At 32.2% G+C, this 17052-nt stretch overlaps 2 protein-coding genes across 2 annotated transcripts in view; both read right to left on the reverse strand.

Annotated features, from left to right (window-relative positions):
• Nucleotides 1-7593: 7593 nt before the first annotated feature.
• On the reverse strand, nucleotides 7594-11714 carry LOC139511125 (fibroblast growth factor receptor 2-like). Its single transcript, XM_071297697.1, has 7 exons — nucleotides 11648-11714; nucleotides 10865-10981; nucleotides 9881-10035; nucleotides 9539-9643; nucleotides 9189-9303; nucleotides 8840-8933; nucleotides 7594-7732 (listed from the first exon to the last, which is right to left on the reverse strand). Exons 1-7 carry the CDS (start codon nucleotides 11712-11714, stop codon nucleotides 7594-7596), a joined length of 792 nt encoding a protein of 263 aa, XP_071153798.1.
• Nucleotides 11684-17052, reverse strand: part of LOC139513686 (uncharacterized) — a 30727-nt gene continuing 25358 nt past the window's right edge. Inside the window, exons 12-16 of the mRNA XM_071302396.1 lie at nucleotides 14958-14994; nucleotides 13806-14096; nucleotides 13547-13588; nucleotides 12949-13100; nucleotides 11684-11852 (exon numbers count right to left, since the gene is read on the reverse strand). Coding sequence (XP_071158497.1) covers nucleotides 11835-11852; nucleotides 12949-13100; nucleotides 13547-13588; nucleotides 13806-14096; nucleotides 14958-14994 — 540 coding nt within the window. The 3' untranslated portion in view covers nucleotides 11684-11834. The remainder of the gene's footprint in view (nucleotides 11853-12948; nucleotides 13101-13546; nucleotides 13589-13805; nucleotides 14097-14957; nucleotides 14995-17052) is intronic.

The raw sequence follows: 17052 nt of genomic DNA on the forward strand, positions 1-17052 counted from the left end.
TGAACACAACTCTAAAATCGAGATGGTCAAAAGGCGAGCTGCCAGATATGTCTGTGACAGGTATCATAACATCAGTAGTCCAACAGATATGATAAACTCACTAAACTGGCCCACTCTACAAGAAAGAAGAACACGCACAAGAACAATAATGTTCTACAAAATAGTACATAAAATCGTAGCTATACCATCAGCTATTATCATACCATCAGACAGTATACCCACAAAAACCATAATTACACTTTTAGTTTTAGACACATTTTAACCCAAAATGATACGTATAATAATTTTTTTTTCCATATACCATAACCCTACAACAGATGTATCCATCGGATCGCCATCATATATACAGCCATGTATCACCATCATTGATGGCGATCCGATGGATACATCTGTTGTAGAGTTGTCACTGACTCAGACGTACTTATAAATATAATTATTTTCTGTGACTGTATATTACATTAATTTGTAGGATCCTTTACTATAGATAATTTAGCTGATCTGTAACAATAACATCTTCATGCCTTATATATCATGCACTGTAGTACGCCGCTAGATTAAAACTGACGAGGAAAGGTAACACACGGCCAGCGAAAGCTCTTTTTATGAGAGCCCTGGTGGTCGTGTGGTCTAGCGGGACGGCTGCAGTGCAGGCGATTTGGTGTCACGATATCACAGTAGCATGGGTTCGAATCCCGGCGAGGGAAGAACCAAACATTTGCGAAAGCAAATTTACAGATCTAACATTGTTGGGTTGATGTTTAGACGAGTTGTATAAAATAGAATAGAATAAAATAGAATATTTTAATATTAAAGTGCAAACTGAATTATAAAAAAAATTACATTCATATATACAAGTAATTTTCAGCCAGCCAAATAGGCTTATGATGCACTGTACATTGTGTATCATTATTGAAAATAAAATAAATAAATAAATATAGTTCAAATTTACACGCAAATTATAGCAAGGCACGTTAACAGTTGATTCTAGATTGTCTGAAGGTAAAACAGTTCAAAATTAAGTTAGAAACAAGCTTGCTGTAATTACAAAATAAATGTTTTAATTTGATGTTTGCTGGTAGCGTAGTTAAGTCTATGTTGTACTTATCTCGGATATCATTAAATAATGTTGTTCGTAATTGTCCACAGCGTTCACAAAACAGCAAGAGATGGGATTCGTCCTCTATTGATTGAGGCTTGCACATTTTACAAAGGCGTTGGTCGATTTCTAAATGTAAAGTTCCGCTTCGCATCCGGGCTATCACTGATCGTTGTTGTCTTGATAAACACTTTTTCAAGTATGGCTCTACATTGTAGTCAGCTTTAATGTTTTTATATGTTCGTAATTTAGGCATATCTTCCAGTGCTTTTAGCCATTCCTGTTGAGGCAGTTCAACGAGTTTGTTCTTAACACAAGATACGATATGAGCCGTTGGTTGTCATCTGAGTTTTGATTGAAATACACATCTTGTAGACCACATTTATTCATTATTGTTTTTACATCATTACTCCATGTTCTTTTATATCTGTTGGAAATGTTGAAATCCCACATAAAAGTTTTGCGACACAGCCTATATTCAGAAATTTCACAAAGTTTACACCATAGTTTTATCATGTTACATTGAGTTTTCAGGTGTATAGGAGTCCATCCTGTATCTCCTGTGATAGCCGGGAGAGGAGCGTGCTTGTCAACTCCCAAAAATGTCCGTATGGCTCTGTACTGTAACCTTTCTAGTGTATTGTACTTCTTAAATCCCCACATGCAGATGTGTATTCAAGTATACGTGACACTGTACTGTCATAGATTTTGGTGTAAGTATCATAGTCCATGTTTCCCATACTATAGTATTTTGAAGTTAATGATCCTAGAGCTCTGCTGCTTGCGGTAAGTAATTCATGCGTTATAGTTGTAAAATCGGTATGTTCACAGATTACTAGGCCAAGATAGTGATATTTTGAGGTAAGTTCCAATGTTTTATCACCAAACATAAAAGTATGACCGCACTGGTTAACAGTAGTTTTCCGAATGTGCATAACTTTAGATTTTTCGTAATTAACTGTCATTAAATGATCCTTTGTCCATTTGTGCAAAGAGTCAAGTTGCGATTGTAGTCCATCAGCACTGTCAGACATAATAACTAAATCGTCGGCATACAAGAGACAGCTTACCATATCGTCTCCTATGTTAATTCCTTTGTGTAAGTTATTGATTTCTGGGATAAGACTGAAAAAGTGAAAAGTGTGGGCGCTAAATTGTCCCCTTGACGGACACCGGCGTCAACAAAAAACCAGTCAGTAAGTGTGTTTCAGATCTAACATTGTTGGGTTGATGTTTAGACGAGTTGTATATATATATATATATATAGGCCACGCAGCGCAAAAGTAAATAATCTTTAGATCATTGAAGGACTACTGGAAACCTAATAAGCAGAAGAAGAAAAGATTGCATATTTATAAAAGTGAACATTTGTATAGAAAGCACATAGAATTGGAGAAAATCATAAAATCTCCAAATTTAAATATATCTATAAAATTGAGAATGGAAACGGGGAATGTGCCAAAGAGACAACAACCCGACCATAGAAAAAAACAACAGGAGAAGGTCATCAACAGGTCTTCAATGTAGCGAGAAATTCCGGCACCCGGAGGCGTCCTTCAGCCGACCCCTAAACAAATATATACTAGTTCAGTGATAATGAACGCCATACTAATTTCCAAATTGTACACAAGAAACTAAAATTAAAATAATACAAGACTAACAAAGGCCAGAGGCTCCTGACTTGGGACAGGCGCAAAAATGCGGCGGGGTTAAACATGTTTATGAGATCTCAACCCTCCTCCTATACCTCTAGCCAATGTAGAAAAGTAAACGCATAACAATACGCACATTAAAATTCCAAATCTACATGTTGTTGACGAATAAATTTCCGTTTTCAGTTATTAGATTTCTATAAAGTTCAAAGTTATACTCCAATACATAATTTCAGATGAATAATTTTTAATTTATATTTTGAACCTTTGAATAATATGTTTTCTAATTTAAAAAAAAAAGTAAACAGACATTTTAAAATTTTTCGCATGCGGGATATTTTATGTAAAGTTCTTGTATTCTATTTAAAAGTCTTTAAAAGGTCTCCGGAAAATCAGTGTATGATTAAAAAAAACTAATAATACTTTTTGGAGGTTATGCAGTTTGTCCTTCAATATTAGATTTGAACATCAGAATAAGGTCACGTCTTCATGTACGTTGGTGTTGTCTAACATCTATCGACAGTAGCTTTTATCAACTGATATTAATTTCTTGTCCTTATGTTATACGTTTACACCGCTGTCCAATGTTAGTGGAGGTTGAGATCCCGCTTACAAGTAAAACCCCGCCACATTCTGTATGTATGTGCCTGTCCCCAGTCAGAAGCATGTAATTCAGTGGTTGTCGTTTATATTATTGTTATTGTTGCTTTGTTACATACTTGTTTTTTATTCATTTTTTGTACATAAATATTTTCTCATTGTTTAAGGTCGTACGGTGACCTATAATTATTTTTTTTTGTGTCATTTGATCTTTTGTTAAAGGTTGTCTCATTGGCAATCATACAACATCTTTTTTTATATTTACAATGTAGTATCGTTATTAATGTTAATGTATTACCAGCTAAAATGCCGAAGTGTACTTTTATAGTATGCGAGAAATCTTTCTTTGTCATGCAGAGCTCATATTCCCGGTCAAAATAGGATATACTTTAGGCTTGTGGTTGTATCTTCCCTTACACGTTTTAATTGCGTTTTGAGAACTAAGTGGTTTTTACATCGAGCATCATTACATATTGTCCAATGATATTTATTAACAAGATCCTGTACATAAATGTTGACAAAAAAGAAGCCTATTTAATCTACGTTAGAAATTGATGCAAGTGAGCTATTGACTCGAGACTTGCCAATGATTTTATACACTGAATCTTAACAACCAGAGGTAAATCACGGCATTCTACCGCGTTAAATAGTTATGATTCGATTAAGCAAATACAAATTCAGAAAGAGACTAAAACCAAAGGAAAAACATCAACTATTAGAGGAAAACATCAACAACATAAGAAAACTCTTACATAAAAAGGAACGGACTGTAAATATCTGGGGTTTTATTACCGTGTACTGTATAATATGAGTTTTGCTCATTTCTTAAAAACTAAGGCAACTGTTGAATACCACTGTTCAAAATTTATAATTTGATTAAACAAAAACAAATCCTGGTAACAAATTAAAACCAAAGAAACGATATCAACTTTGTGAGAAAAACTAGGGAACAACATAAACAATAAACTAAAACAAAAGCAAACAACAACAAACAACAACAAACATGTACATAGAAACGGAATGTAAATAAAAACTGTCATATTCATGACTTAAGACAGAACAATTTTTAGAAAATGTTGTAGATTGAACCTGTTTATCTGGCTAGCCAAAACTCCCGCTTAAATGTCAATGTCAACAATACCACTAAAATGACAAAGCTACGTGAAATAATGCTGTACACACAAACGCAAAACACTGGTCACAGAGAAATAGATTAACAATCAAAATTTACTTTATAGAAATCAACTAGAAGACACGTATATGGTTTGGATCACTTTCAAACAAACAGGAATAAATATATTAAAAAAAGACTCATACAGATCCGAAAAAAGATGCACTTCATCATGTTTATGGGTATACCATTTTAATTGTTGAAAAGAAATAGTAAAATAGTACAAAAAGAATGGCATGGTATACTTTTTTTTATATGATATATATGTAGATTATGCTAAATCCGACAATACATTGTTGGAAAATAGTAATATTGACAGATCATAATATTTTTTGCAGGTATTGAAACATAATATAATCAATTCTCTTTTGACGCTCAATACAAATAAAAAAAAGGAAAATGTTATACATATACATGCTACCAGTTAATGTAAAATGATTCAACGAATTCAAACGTATAATATAATGATGGTGACTTTTACTTGTTTTTATGCAAATTTAGCTACAATGTTTTGACCATCTTATATGAAGTTTGGACCAACGAACAACACAGGCTAAATAAAGGCAACAGTATTTTACCGCTGTTCAAAACTCATAAATCCATGGACAAAAAACAAAATCGGGGTCACAAACTAAAACCGAGAGAAACGCATTAAGTACAAGAGGAGAACAACGACACAACATCAAAATGCAACACACACAGAAACGGACCAAGCACCAGACAAAATCCCACGGGAACAACAAACATAACATCGGTTTTGAACTAAAGACAATCTCAATATCAAATATCAAACAAAATAACCAGACAGCACAAACCAATTAAGGCTAAAAGTCAAAACATGGTTTAATGACGACTTCAGTATGTATACTAAAGAAATTTATCCTGTTGAACTTATTTTAAATAAAGCTAATACTAACAATTACTACTGCCCTTTCCTCGATCTTGATATCTATATCACTAACGGGAAGCTTAATACAAAAATTTATGATAAAAGAGATGATTTTTCATTTCCTATCGTTGATTATCCATTTTTAGATGGTGACGTACCCTTGTCACCATCTTATGGTGTTTATATATCTCAATTTGTACGATTCGCTCGTGTATGTAACAACGTATTTGATTTTAGCGAGAGAAATTTATGTATTACTGAAAAATTATTACACCAGGGTTTTTGATTTCACAAACTGGTCAAAACATTTACTAAATTTTATCACCGGTATAAGAAAATAATTCGTAAATATAACTCAACATGCAGACATCTTATACGTTCAGGTATTTCACATCCAATCTTTTATGGTAATATTCTTTACAAAGCTCAAAAATGTCCGTACTCACCTCAAAAGCTTACAAAACCTTTAAACAGACTTATTAAGAAAGTATATACTTTATATATAGTAGTTACTATACTGTCAGGTTATTAAAGATTGCATATTTTGGCTTTAATATTGATTCACCTATAGGGTCTTTGCATCGGAACTAAACACATGTATTTAAAAACAAAAACAGTTATTGGCATGACACGGGTTATGTTCTTCTCATATATTTTATAATAGTATGATACTAAACGGGAGGGATTGTGCCTGATTTTCATATGGCGAAGACATAATCTTTCTATCAGTTTAATTGAGGTCTGGAGCTGGCATGTCAGTTAACTGCTAGTAGTCTGTTGTTATTTCTGTATTATTGTCATTTTATTTATTTTCTTTTGTTACATCTTTTGACATCAGACTCGGACTTCTCTTAAACTGAATTTTAATGTGCGTATTGTTATGCGTTTACTTTTCTACATTGGCTAGAGGTATAGAGGCAGGGTTAAGATCTCATAAACATGTTCAACCCCGCCGCAATTTTGCGCCTGTCCCAAGTCAGGAGCCTCTGGCCTTTGTTAGTCTTGTATGATTTTTAATTTTAGTTTCTTGTGTATAATTCGGAGTTTAGTATGACGTCCATTATCACTGTACTAGTATACATATGTTTAGGGGCCAGCTGAAGGACACCTACGGGTGCGGGAATTCTCGCTACATTAAAGACCATTGGTGGCCTTCGGCTGTTGTCTGCTATATGGTCGGGTTGTTGTCTCTTTGACACATTCCCCATTTCCTTTCTCAATTTTTGTTTGCTTTACTTTTTGACCTTAAGTTTAAATTAAATCAATTTAGTTTGAATATATACTTTTAGATAAATGAAAATTAACAATGCATCTGAATCTTGATACAAGATATATTTGATTGGCTAATTTTGAGATGTTTTTAAAAAAAAATTTTGGCGGATTTTTTTTTCGTATGTATTGTTTGAGACAAAAAGGTCAATGCATATTGAAATGAGAACAAGTAATGTCATCAAGTTTTGTATTTGATAGTCAAAATGATATATTCTCAAAAATGTAGCTGAGGTGTATATTCAAAGGATAAAAATGTAGAGGTCAGTGTCGAAATGTATTGCTTAAGAAAACGACAGGTGGTCTAAAAATCCTTACGGATAAATTCAATATTCTAAAACAATCAATTATACGGACAAAAATGTAGAGAGCTACATATAGATTACCTCGAGAATACAAAATATATCATTTGTTTTGTACATCTGTGGGAATGGTAAGGGAAATTTCATCTCGGGCCCCAAACAGAGAACACTTGAAACCTACTATCTTCATTAATCTTATTCGAGTGCTAAATTTACATGCATCTAATAATTCTGTCAACGAATTATTGGTATACAGCATAGTCTTAAATCAGTTAGTTTTTGTTTTTCTCTTAAAATAATTATAAATCTATAAACTGTAGACAACAATTAATTTGTTATATATGGGCTAAAAACACAGATAATGACTGTAAAATGATATGCATAGATACATACCACACATATTACTACTTGCATATGTGATAAATTTATGTATTAGGGTACAACATTAATTATTCTAATTTAAGATACTTTGATTTTCAAAAAATCAAATGTGAACATTGCCAAGACAGACATAAACCTAAGACAATAGATAAAATCTAGGTTTATTCCTTAGATAAACCTTCAGTTTCGCCTAATATAAATCATTCATATTTCGTCTAGTACTAGTGCATGATTTACAGATCATTCGACCGGTAGTAATATTCTTCACTTGGTCCTTCTTGGAACATTTTTGACAGCTGATCTTTTACCGCTGCAAAACCTGAACGTTTGTTTGGGTCATAATGCCAACATTTCAACATGATCTTATAGAAACTGAAACAAATAAATACGATATTGATAAAAGATTATTTCATCTACAAACAATAGTTGTGCCTTTAACAAAATGAAATAAATGATTGATATACTAGTATACCAATATATTTGTTTTAATATGGAAAGATATTTGACCTTCATATAGAAATGTTAGCTAAAATATTTCTCGAAATGCAAGTATATTTAAACATATATAATAACTATTTCGTTTAATGATACTTGCTGCTGACTTGAAAAACATAACATTAGTTTTTGATGCGTTTTGTTATTTGATTTTACCATGTGATTATGGACTTTCCGAATTGATTTTCCTCTAAGTTCAGTATTTTTGTGATTCACTTTTTTCCATAAAGAGAATATGTGTTAAAGACGGCAAAGATCTATGGGTCATTGTGCATATTTTGTATTATAATTATATTTATATGCTTATAATGAATGAATACAACTCTACGGAAAGGCAAGTGGGTGGTTGTTTTTATAAAGAAAACGAAAGAGAAGAAAGGATGTTTAAATGGCACTTAAGGTTAAATAGAGGTAAAAAGAGCATAAAATATTAAATTAGAAGACAATATTTGATTTATATTGACAAATACATAATGGTAGAGTGACAAAAATGGTAGGTCTTCGTTCATATCCATTTGTTTCACTCACAGGATTTAAATTAAAAGCTGTATTTACGATTGAGTCATTTAAATAATGCAACGTGTCATTTAATTACCATTATATTTATATTTTTTGTTTCTTGCTTTCCTTAAAACTGAAAGGTTTGAAAATAATAACATACATATAAAAAAGAAGATGTGGTATGATTGCCAATGAGACAACTATCCACAAAAGACCAAAATGACACAGACATTAACAACTATAGGTCACCGTACGGCCTTCAACAATGAGCAAAGCCAGTACTGCATAGTCAGCTATAATAGGCCCCGATAAGACAATGTAAAACAATTCAAACGAGAAAATTAACGGCCTTATTTATGTAAACAAATGAACGAAAAACAAATATGTAACACATAAACAAACGACATGTTGTAGATATATTTTGTCTAGGAAATGAATGTTTACCACACATTAATTTTGCATTTGAATATTGAATAAACTCACGCGTCATCACAGTATTCTGGTTTCTTCATTTTGTATCCTTGTTTCAGTCTAGAAGCAACTTCCCTGCTTTGGATTCCAGGGTAAGGTGTATCACCTTCAAATAAATAGAAATAATCATTTGATAGTCAGGGTCTTATTCGAAGGAAAGTTTTAAATTGACCAGTTTTATGGCAAATACCGTTAAAGTGATTTTTTTGGCAAAAGATTTATCCATACGGATAGGCCCGAGTATTACAATACTAATAAACACGAGGAAAACAAAAGATAAAAGTTAATGAATTGAAATTCCTCTTGTTGCAAACTTGGAATTTCAATGTAAATATTGAGAAGTACAACATGTGTTGCTTACCCAATGAAAATATCTCCCACATAACCACACCAAAAGAGAAAACGTCACTCAATTCATTTGCATTCATTGTAGACTTCATGCATTCTGGAGCCATCCATTTTAGTGGTATACGTTCCTAGAAAAACAAGATGGCTTATTAGTGTTTTATTTTTATTTTAATGTTGTTACTTATGTGCAAGCATTTCTATACATCGTAATTGTCTCGAGATAAATGTGAGTGCATTTGATGACAGTTAGCCTTTATTTAAAAAACATTTTAAATATAAATACAAATGCAATTTCCGTTGAAATAAACTACACGAATATTGATTTATTGAATATCAAATAAAGAGATTGTAATTAAAACTTACTTCCCCCTCTTGTTCTGCGTCAGGTTCTGGTCCAAATCCAGTTATCTTTGGTTCCAACAAATGATCCAAAAGAATATTTCTAGCTGCTAATCTTCTGTGGACAACCTATCGCAGAAAATAGCGATAATTTATTTCATTAAAAAAATTGAACTGTTCAAACAAGGCATATATAACAATGTACGTATACACAGATAACTGCTTTCTTGAATCTTTCACGTTGACCTCGTGAATTTAATTTGTGTTCATAATGCAAGTATTTCAAGATCTGTACTAGTTTGTTGACATGAATTGTGTTGTATATTAATTATGAGTACTTAAGCTTTCCCCTGTCACTTAGTTTACCTTTTCCGATGATAAATAGTCCATTCCAAGACAAACTCCAAAGACCATTCTAAACAATCTTTCTTCCAAATCAACAGTAATGTCAGACTTCTTTGAGATAAGAAACTCTTTCAGTACCCCACTTTCACAATATTCCAATACCATAAATGATCCTCCTGCAAATATTCACAAATATTTGTATATGCCAATTCAAACGCATACACAACTATAAAGGTTTTGCAGATGTAACACAGTGTTTATAAACTGGTTATCCATTGTTATATTTTAGGAAAGATTAAAAAAACAATTCAAGAAAACTAACTTTTTTTAAAGGCTGCAATATAAAATCTATTTACAGTTGAAAGATGTCGTTTTAATTTCACGGCTTTTGTTTTTCCCCTTTATTTTCCATGATATTTTGTCAGTGTGTACTACAATGTCGATTTAATTTAAACACTTCTATTATATGTATGACTTCATCAACACATATATGGCTGTTACAAATAATGATACGAAATACCTAGTCATTTGGAGAAGGACACAAGGTTACTTGTGTTCTATTTCTACAATAGTTAGCTAGTATACCAGTCTTTAAAAATAATTTCTGACATATCCTGTCTATACAAGTCCGTATTATTAAAAAATATTTTCCTACCACTTAGTTAATCTAGTTGTTGGAACTGAGTACAAATGTTAGAGACACATGCAATGTATCTAGCCCTGGCAATGTGCACGTGACTACTTAGTTGCATTTTTATGTAACGATATTTTTTCCACAAATAGAAACTTTTAGATTTTTATAAAACTATTTCAGGTTAATGATTTAACAGATTTGAAATTAATTTGTATGACAGTTAGTTGACCATGGACATTATATAGAGACTTTAACATAAACTTGTCAAGTGATGCATGGTCGGTATTCAGTATTATTATTCAAACTTGACATCATTCTTTAACCATTTTAAGTAATATATATCTGTAACTTTTTTGTATTAATATACTTACTAACATCGTCTTCAACGTATCCTATAAAATCCACAACGTTTTTGTGATGTCCGACTTTTTCTGTGTAAAAGTTTATTTTAGCCTTCATCTTCATAACATTCTCTTCCTTTTGGTCATCTGTTGTAATATTTTATAAAAAACTATCAATAATGGACTACTGATTGAATATATTAAACTATGATATGATGGATTTTGTCTTATCTATCCGCAATTAAATAGTATAATTTTGATGCAATGTACTATAAATTAAAACACTGCACGTGCGTCACAATAAATATACGTACAGCGCGAACCAAAAAAAAAAAAAAAAAAGAGCACTGAAAATAAAAAAAAAACCTAAAAATAAAATCATTGTACAGAACTATCATTATGTTCTGATTAGACTTTGCCATGATGATGCTTATGTATACATTTGACCTCAAAAACATTTTTCGTGGAAAAACACTGATGGGAGTTGATGCGCCAAAAAGTAATATATGAACTTAATCCATATAGAATCCCCCAATTTTTCTTTAGTGTTCCTGATGCTCCCTTCCCGGATTTGTTTTTTCTCAATCAAGTTATGACTTTTTAACACCGATATACGACTGCTGAGTGTGTGACTGCAGATGATTAATCAAAGATTCAAATCACATTTACTTGAATTTCATCGCTTAAAAGGTGCACGATCACTGGCGATTTTCACTGTGCACGTGCAAATTAAAATGTATTTTTCTCCTTTGTTATAATTTGATTTATTGAATATAATCTTGCGGATATATATATAAATTCGAATTAAAATACCTTTTACAACTTTAGCTACAACAGTTTGGGCGTCACGATGGTTGCCATAGTATTTTGCTAAATACATTGTAGCAAATTTTCCTTGGGTTAACTCGGATTCAAGGGATATGTCTTTTCGTGAGATAATAGAACTCGTAGCTCCAGAAGAGTTCATTTGTCCGTAGTAGTATATGTCATCATCAAATTTTTAACTATATGCCCGATTCTAAAACACAAAAAAAAATATTTTGAGAGTTAAAATTCAACATATGTTTGTAATCATTTTGTAATCCTAGCGCTTGTATACTCATAATTTACAGGAACATTTCAATGACATAATTTTCAAGTTTAACTGAAATATGTAAATTTATGATTCTACATGAAACACGATTAACGTTTTTGAACAATTTTTGCTTTTTTTTTTATTTAGTGTTGGTTGAATCTTGAAGTACACATATGTAGCTATGATCAAGTGAATGAATTATGAAATATACCATAGATCAGAAACAAAATAACAACGCCATGGCTAAAAAAGAAAAAAAAACAGACAAACACATAATAGTGTACAGGACAAAACATAGAAAACTAAAGACTAAGCAACACAAACCCCCGAAATTTAAGTAGGTTGGAAGACCTTTTAATTGCCCTGGTATGAAAGAAATATCCCAACATTTATATTATTAGAAACTTTTGGTAATGAATTAAAGGGGATTTTAGGTATACATTTAAACATACAGACATATTTTGTGAGAGGCATCTCTATAATATATCAAGCTATGAATCGTCCAGATTCTACGAAATAGGGGAATAAGTTGATCCCATAAAACAGGACCTGACATAAAAAACCATATATTCTTATGTCTCTATTTTCAAAACAGATTATTTTGAAAATTCTAATACTTAACTTTTCCGACAAAGATACTTTTCGAACGGATCAACAGGCAGAAATTATAAACAGTTATAATTATTCTTTTTGGCCTTATTTTGTCGGGCAAAATTATGCTCCAAGTAACACAGACGTCACGCCTCTATCTTAACATACTATGTAAGATGCAAACATAATTACAAACACGTACAGAATTAAATAGCACAGCATGTTTCTTTTAATATAATCAATGGATAGTCACGTTTACCAAACACATTTGTCTCTTCATACATGTTCAGAGAGCTAAATGTTTTCATCTTTTATACTGTTCGCTGACCTTATCGTCTCTAATAAAAAGAACTACATTCACTATATGTACTGTCGTGGCAATATATTGTTCATTCATCATAACAGAGTAACATTTATTTGTATTTTTATGATTTTAAGCAATACTTACATTATATCCAGCATTAGTATGTGAGCGAACCCGAATTGTGTTACGAATAGTTCTTATCCCTTTTGTCATTCTGGCTTTAGCAGGCTGTAAACGTCCAGTACGCCCAAGGAATAACAGAATGACCACAACAACAACCAAGAGTAATATAAATCCTAAAAATGAGAACGATAATTAGTCTTCTACTACACTAACACGATTCCGTATTATTCACTAAAGAAAACAAAAGTGAAATGCTAAAAAATGGTTATTATCATCTCATACTAGGAAGACAATGTAGATAAATCCCTTTCATGAATGTGACATACCGAATTAGACTATTTACCTGATTTTTTATAACATGAGCAACACGGCGGGTGCCACTCCTAATTTGATAGCTTCGTGTTGGTTTTTCGTTAGTTTTCTATGTTGTGTCTTGTGTACTATTGCTTTTCTGTTTTTTTTCCATTTTAGACATGGCGTTGTCAGTTTATTTTTTATATTTATGAGTTTTACTGTCCCTCTGGTATCTTTCGTCCCTCTTTTATAAAGAGAATAATTGAATAAATGAAAATTTAATAAAATACAAATGATAACTAAACCCAACAGAGAAAATACTCACCGGCAGATAATCCAGCAACACCACCGGGTGGGAATCCTACAGCTGAAAAGTAAAACAAAATGACATATCACTGATATAACTTGATTTACAGGTAAACCATATTTGGGAGAAACAGAAAAGTAAGAAGACTTTACATCATCATTATGTTTAATACTGCGCCTTTTTTGGAGTTAATTTGATTTTTACATTTTTTGTTTATATGATTTGTCTCTACTTAATAGTTTTTATTTTAGATATGTTTGGGTCAAATCTGACTTACATGCCTCCGCTGTTTGGAATTTAAGTATTGCAGGAGATCCGCTCATAACAAAGTTTGTATCATTGCCATATTTAGTGAATAATTCAAACCAATAGTTGGTAGTAGGTGAGAGTCCTGTTAAGTCAAAAGTTGTAGCATCTTTATGTACTTTGAAATCTTTTGTGGTATTATCAGGTCTAAACAGTCGAATCACAATTCCAGCACGATCATAGCAGGACGGTGCCAGAATCCAGCTTATACCTAAACTTGTGTCTGATGTCTTTGATATAGTAATGTTTGATGGACTATAATCTGGAAATGGAAACATATATTTAATTTGACGAAAATGTATAATATAATTACACCAATGAATTACATCGCTATGTCTTATTCAAGCAGATACACGCTTGATATTCGTTGGTTCGTTCAAAATACATCAATGAACCATTGTTGCCCACCAGGTTCAATCCACCATTTTTTACATTTGAAAATGCCTATACCAAGTCAGTAATATGATATTTGTTGTCTATTCGTTTGATGTGTTTTATCATTTGAGTTTGACATTTGAATAAGGACTTTCCGTTTTGAATTGTCCTCGGAGTTTCTACATGAATGGTCAATCTCCAAAATTGTAGAGAAGTATATAACTCATTATTTTATTTGGTTGACCATCGTCTGCTGATCATTTGAACCATTTAATGTATTTGCCTTGCTGACAATTTGATTAAGCTAGTTAGTGTCTCTGTAATTAATAATCTATTGTTGATCGAAGGTGAAAATCTATAAAAAAAACCAAACAAACAATGGTTTAAATTCGCAAATCGTTAGCAGAAGTCTTCTTATATTTATAAATAAATGTAAAACACAGTAGGTAGATTTTAACATGTCATTATCAAATTCCTTCTACCTAAGATTTTAAGATAATAGAAAAAATGCTTCCATTTTACTCCTCTGTTGAATATCTAACCATGTCGGCCATGATGGTTGACAGACGGATCTTTAGACATTTTTAAATATTATTATGGCTAAATATGCTCTATAGTTTCAAATAAGAGTGCATGGATGGTAACGATGGACACGGATGGCATAGGTTGAAGGATGAGAATAGCTCATTTGCTTCTTCAGATTTGGTGACTAAAATACTTAAAAACATCCAATAGATATATTACTTACATTCCTTTATTCCATTGAGGCTATCCACCTTTCCTAGCTGTAATAAGAAATATAATTTGAAACAATAGAAACTGAAAAAGAACTTTGAATTGTATTAACCTTTATATACATGAATTTTAATTGATAAATTCAACAACACTTACCGTTATCTTGATGATATTTTGTCGTGAAATAATCAAGAATTTTCTCAATATAATAACTCCACACTAAAATTTACGACAAAAGAGACGATGTTTAGTTCCCTATTGTTAATTTTCCATTTTTAGATGGTGATGTTCCTTTGGCACCATCTTACGGTGTTTATATTTCACAACTTTTTCGCTATGCCCGTGTCTGTTGTGACGTTTTTGATTTTAACGAACGCAACCTATGTATTACTAGTAAATTATTAAACCAGGGATATCGTTACCATAAATTACTTAAAACCTTTACTAAATTTTTCCATAGATATAAAGATTTGGTTTAGAAGATTGGTTGTACCTGTAGAAAACTTATTTCAAACGGGATAGCACATCCTCATTTTTACGGAAATGTTGTTAACCGTGCCCGGAAATTTAGAAATGATCCATGTAAACTTGTCGCGCCTTTAAATAAACTTTTTCTAAAAGGTTACCTATTCAACACTGTAATAAGATCATTGAATATTGTTTTTGTTGGTATAAATACTGATTTTATTATCAGTAGATTAAAAGCTAACTAAATATTACTAGTATGTTATACACATATTTATGGATCTACAAGCTGTCGATACCTGTAACTTGGCATTGTACAATGTCATGTTTTTCTCTGGCTGTTTATGACGTCTTTACACTAAATCCATTGGATGGTGGATGTGTACGGATTGATATTTTAGTCTTAGATGCATGATTTTTTTATTAGTTGTTAGTGGCTTTGACCTAGCTGTCAGATAACTGCGAGTATTCTCAGATCTGTTCATTGTGTCTTCTTGTGTCGGGATGTATAAGTACCCGGCCACGTTCACTTGTATTTTTGTCCATCTGATGAGTTAAGCATTTTTCAACTGATTTTTATAGTTCGTTCTTATGTTGTACTGTTATACCACTGTCCCAGGTTAGGGGAGGGTTGGGATCCCGCTAACATGTTTAAACCCCCCCCCCCCACCCCACATTATTTATGTATGTGCCTGTCCCAAGTCAGGAGCCTGTGATTAAGTGGCTGTCGTTTGTTTATGTGTTACATATTTGGTTTTAGTTCATTTTTTTACATAAATAAGGCCGTTAGTTTTCTTGTTTAAATTGTTTTACATTGTCTTATCGGGGTCTTTATAGCTGACTATGCGGTATGGGCTTTGCTCATTGTTGAAGGCCGTACGGTGACCTATAGTTGTTAATGTCTGTGTCATTTTCGTCTGTTGTGGATAGTTGTCTCATTGGCAATCATACCACATCTTCTTTTTATATGGATCATTGGGAATGTCAACATGTATCTTTTTTATAACAGAAGAAGGCTTTATATGAGCTACAGGGACTGAATCTGTAATTAGATGCATCAGATGACAGTTGATAATCCGTTTAAGAAGATGTCTGAAGGTGAACTATTGAAAGACAAAAATCCGAATTTTATTAATAATTAAAGGCACGTAATTAATCAAAACCCAGAAGAATTTTATTTATTTAGTGTTAAAATTAAGATTAGCATGCCAGTTAAGTTCCGATGTAGATATTGTTCTATACATAGCACTTGCAAATAATATGCCAGATACAGTTTTTTAATTAGATTTTAGAACAAGATTTGATATTGAACTTTCTTATTTTATGTGCCTTTTAGCCCTCCAAGAAAGATTTGAGCAAGTTTCCCTAGAAACTGAAATTATCAATATGCTTGATTTCTTGATTGAAAACATATTTGTTACGTTCGGAGGACGTGTTTTCAACAGACTGTCGGCATTCCAATGGGTACAAATTGTGTCCATCTTCTTGCCGACTTGTTTCTTTATTATTATGAGGCTGACTTTATACAGGAACTTCTTAGGAAGAAAGATAAGAAGTTAGCAATATCTTTTAACTCCACTTTCCGCTATATAGATGCTGTTCTTTCACTAAATAATTCAAAATTTGGTGACTACGTTCAACTC

This window comes from Mytilus edulis, chromosome 2, assembly GCF_963676685.1.
Source record: "Mytilus edulis chromosome 2, xbMytEdul2.2, whole genome shotgun sequence".
Classification (NCBI taxonomy): domain Eukaryota; kingdom Metazoa; phylum Mollusca; class Bivalvia; order Mytilida; family Mytilidae; genus Mytilus; species Mytilus edulis.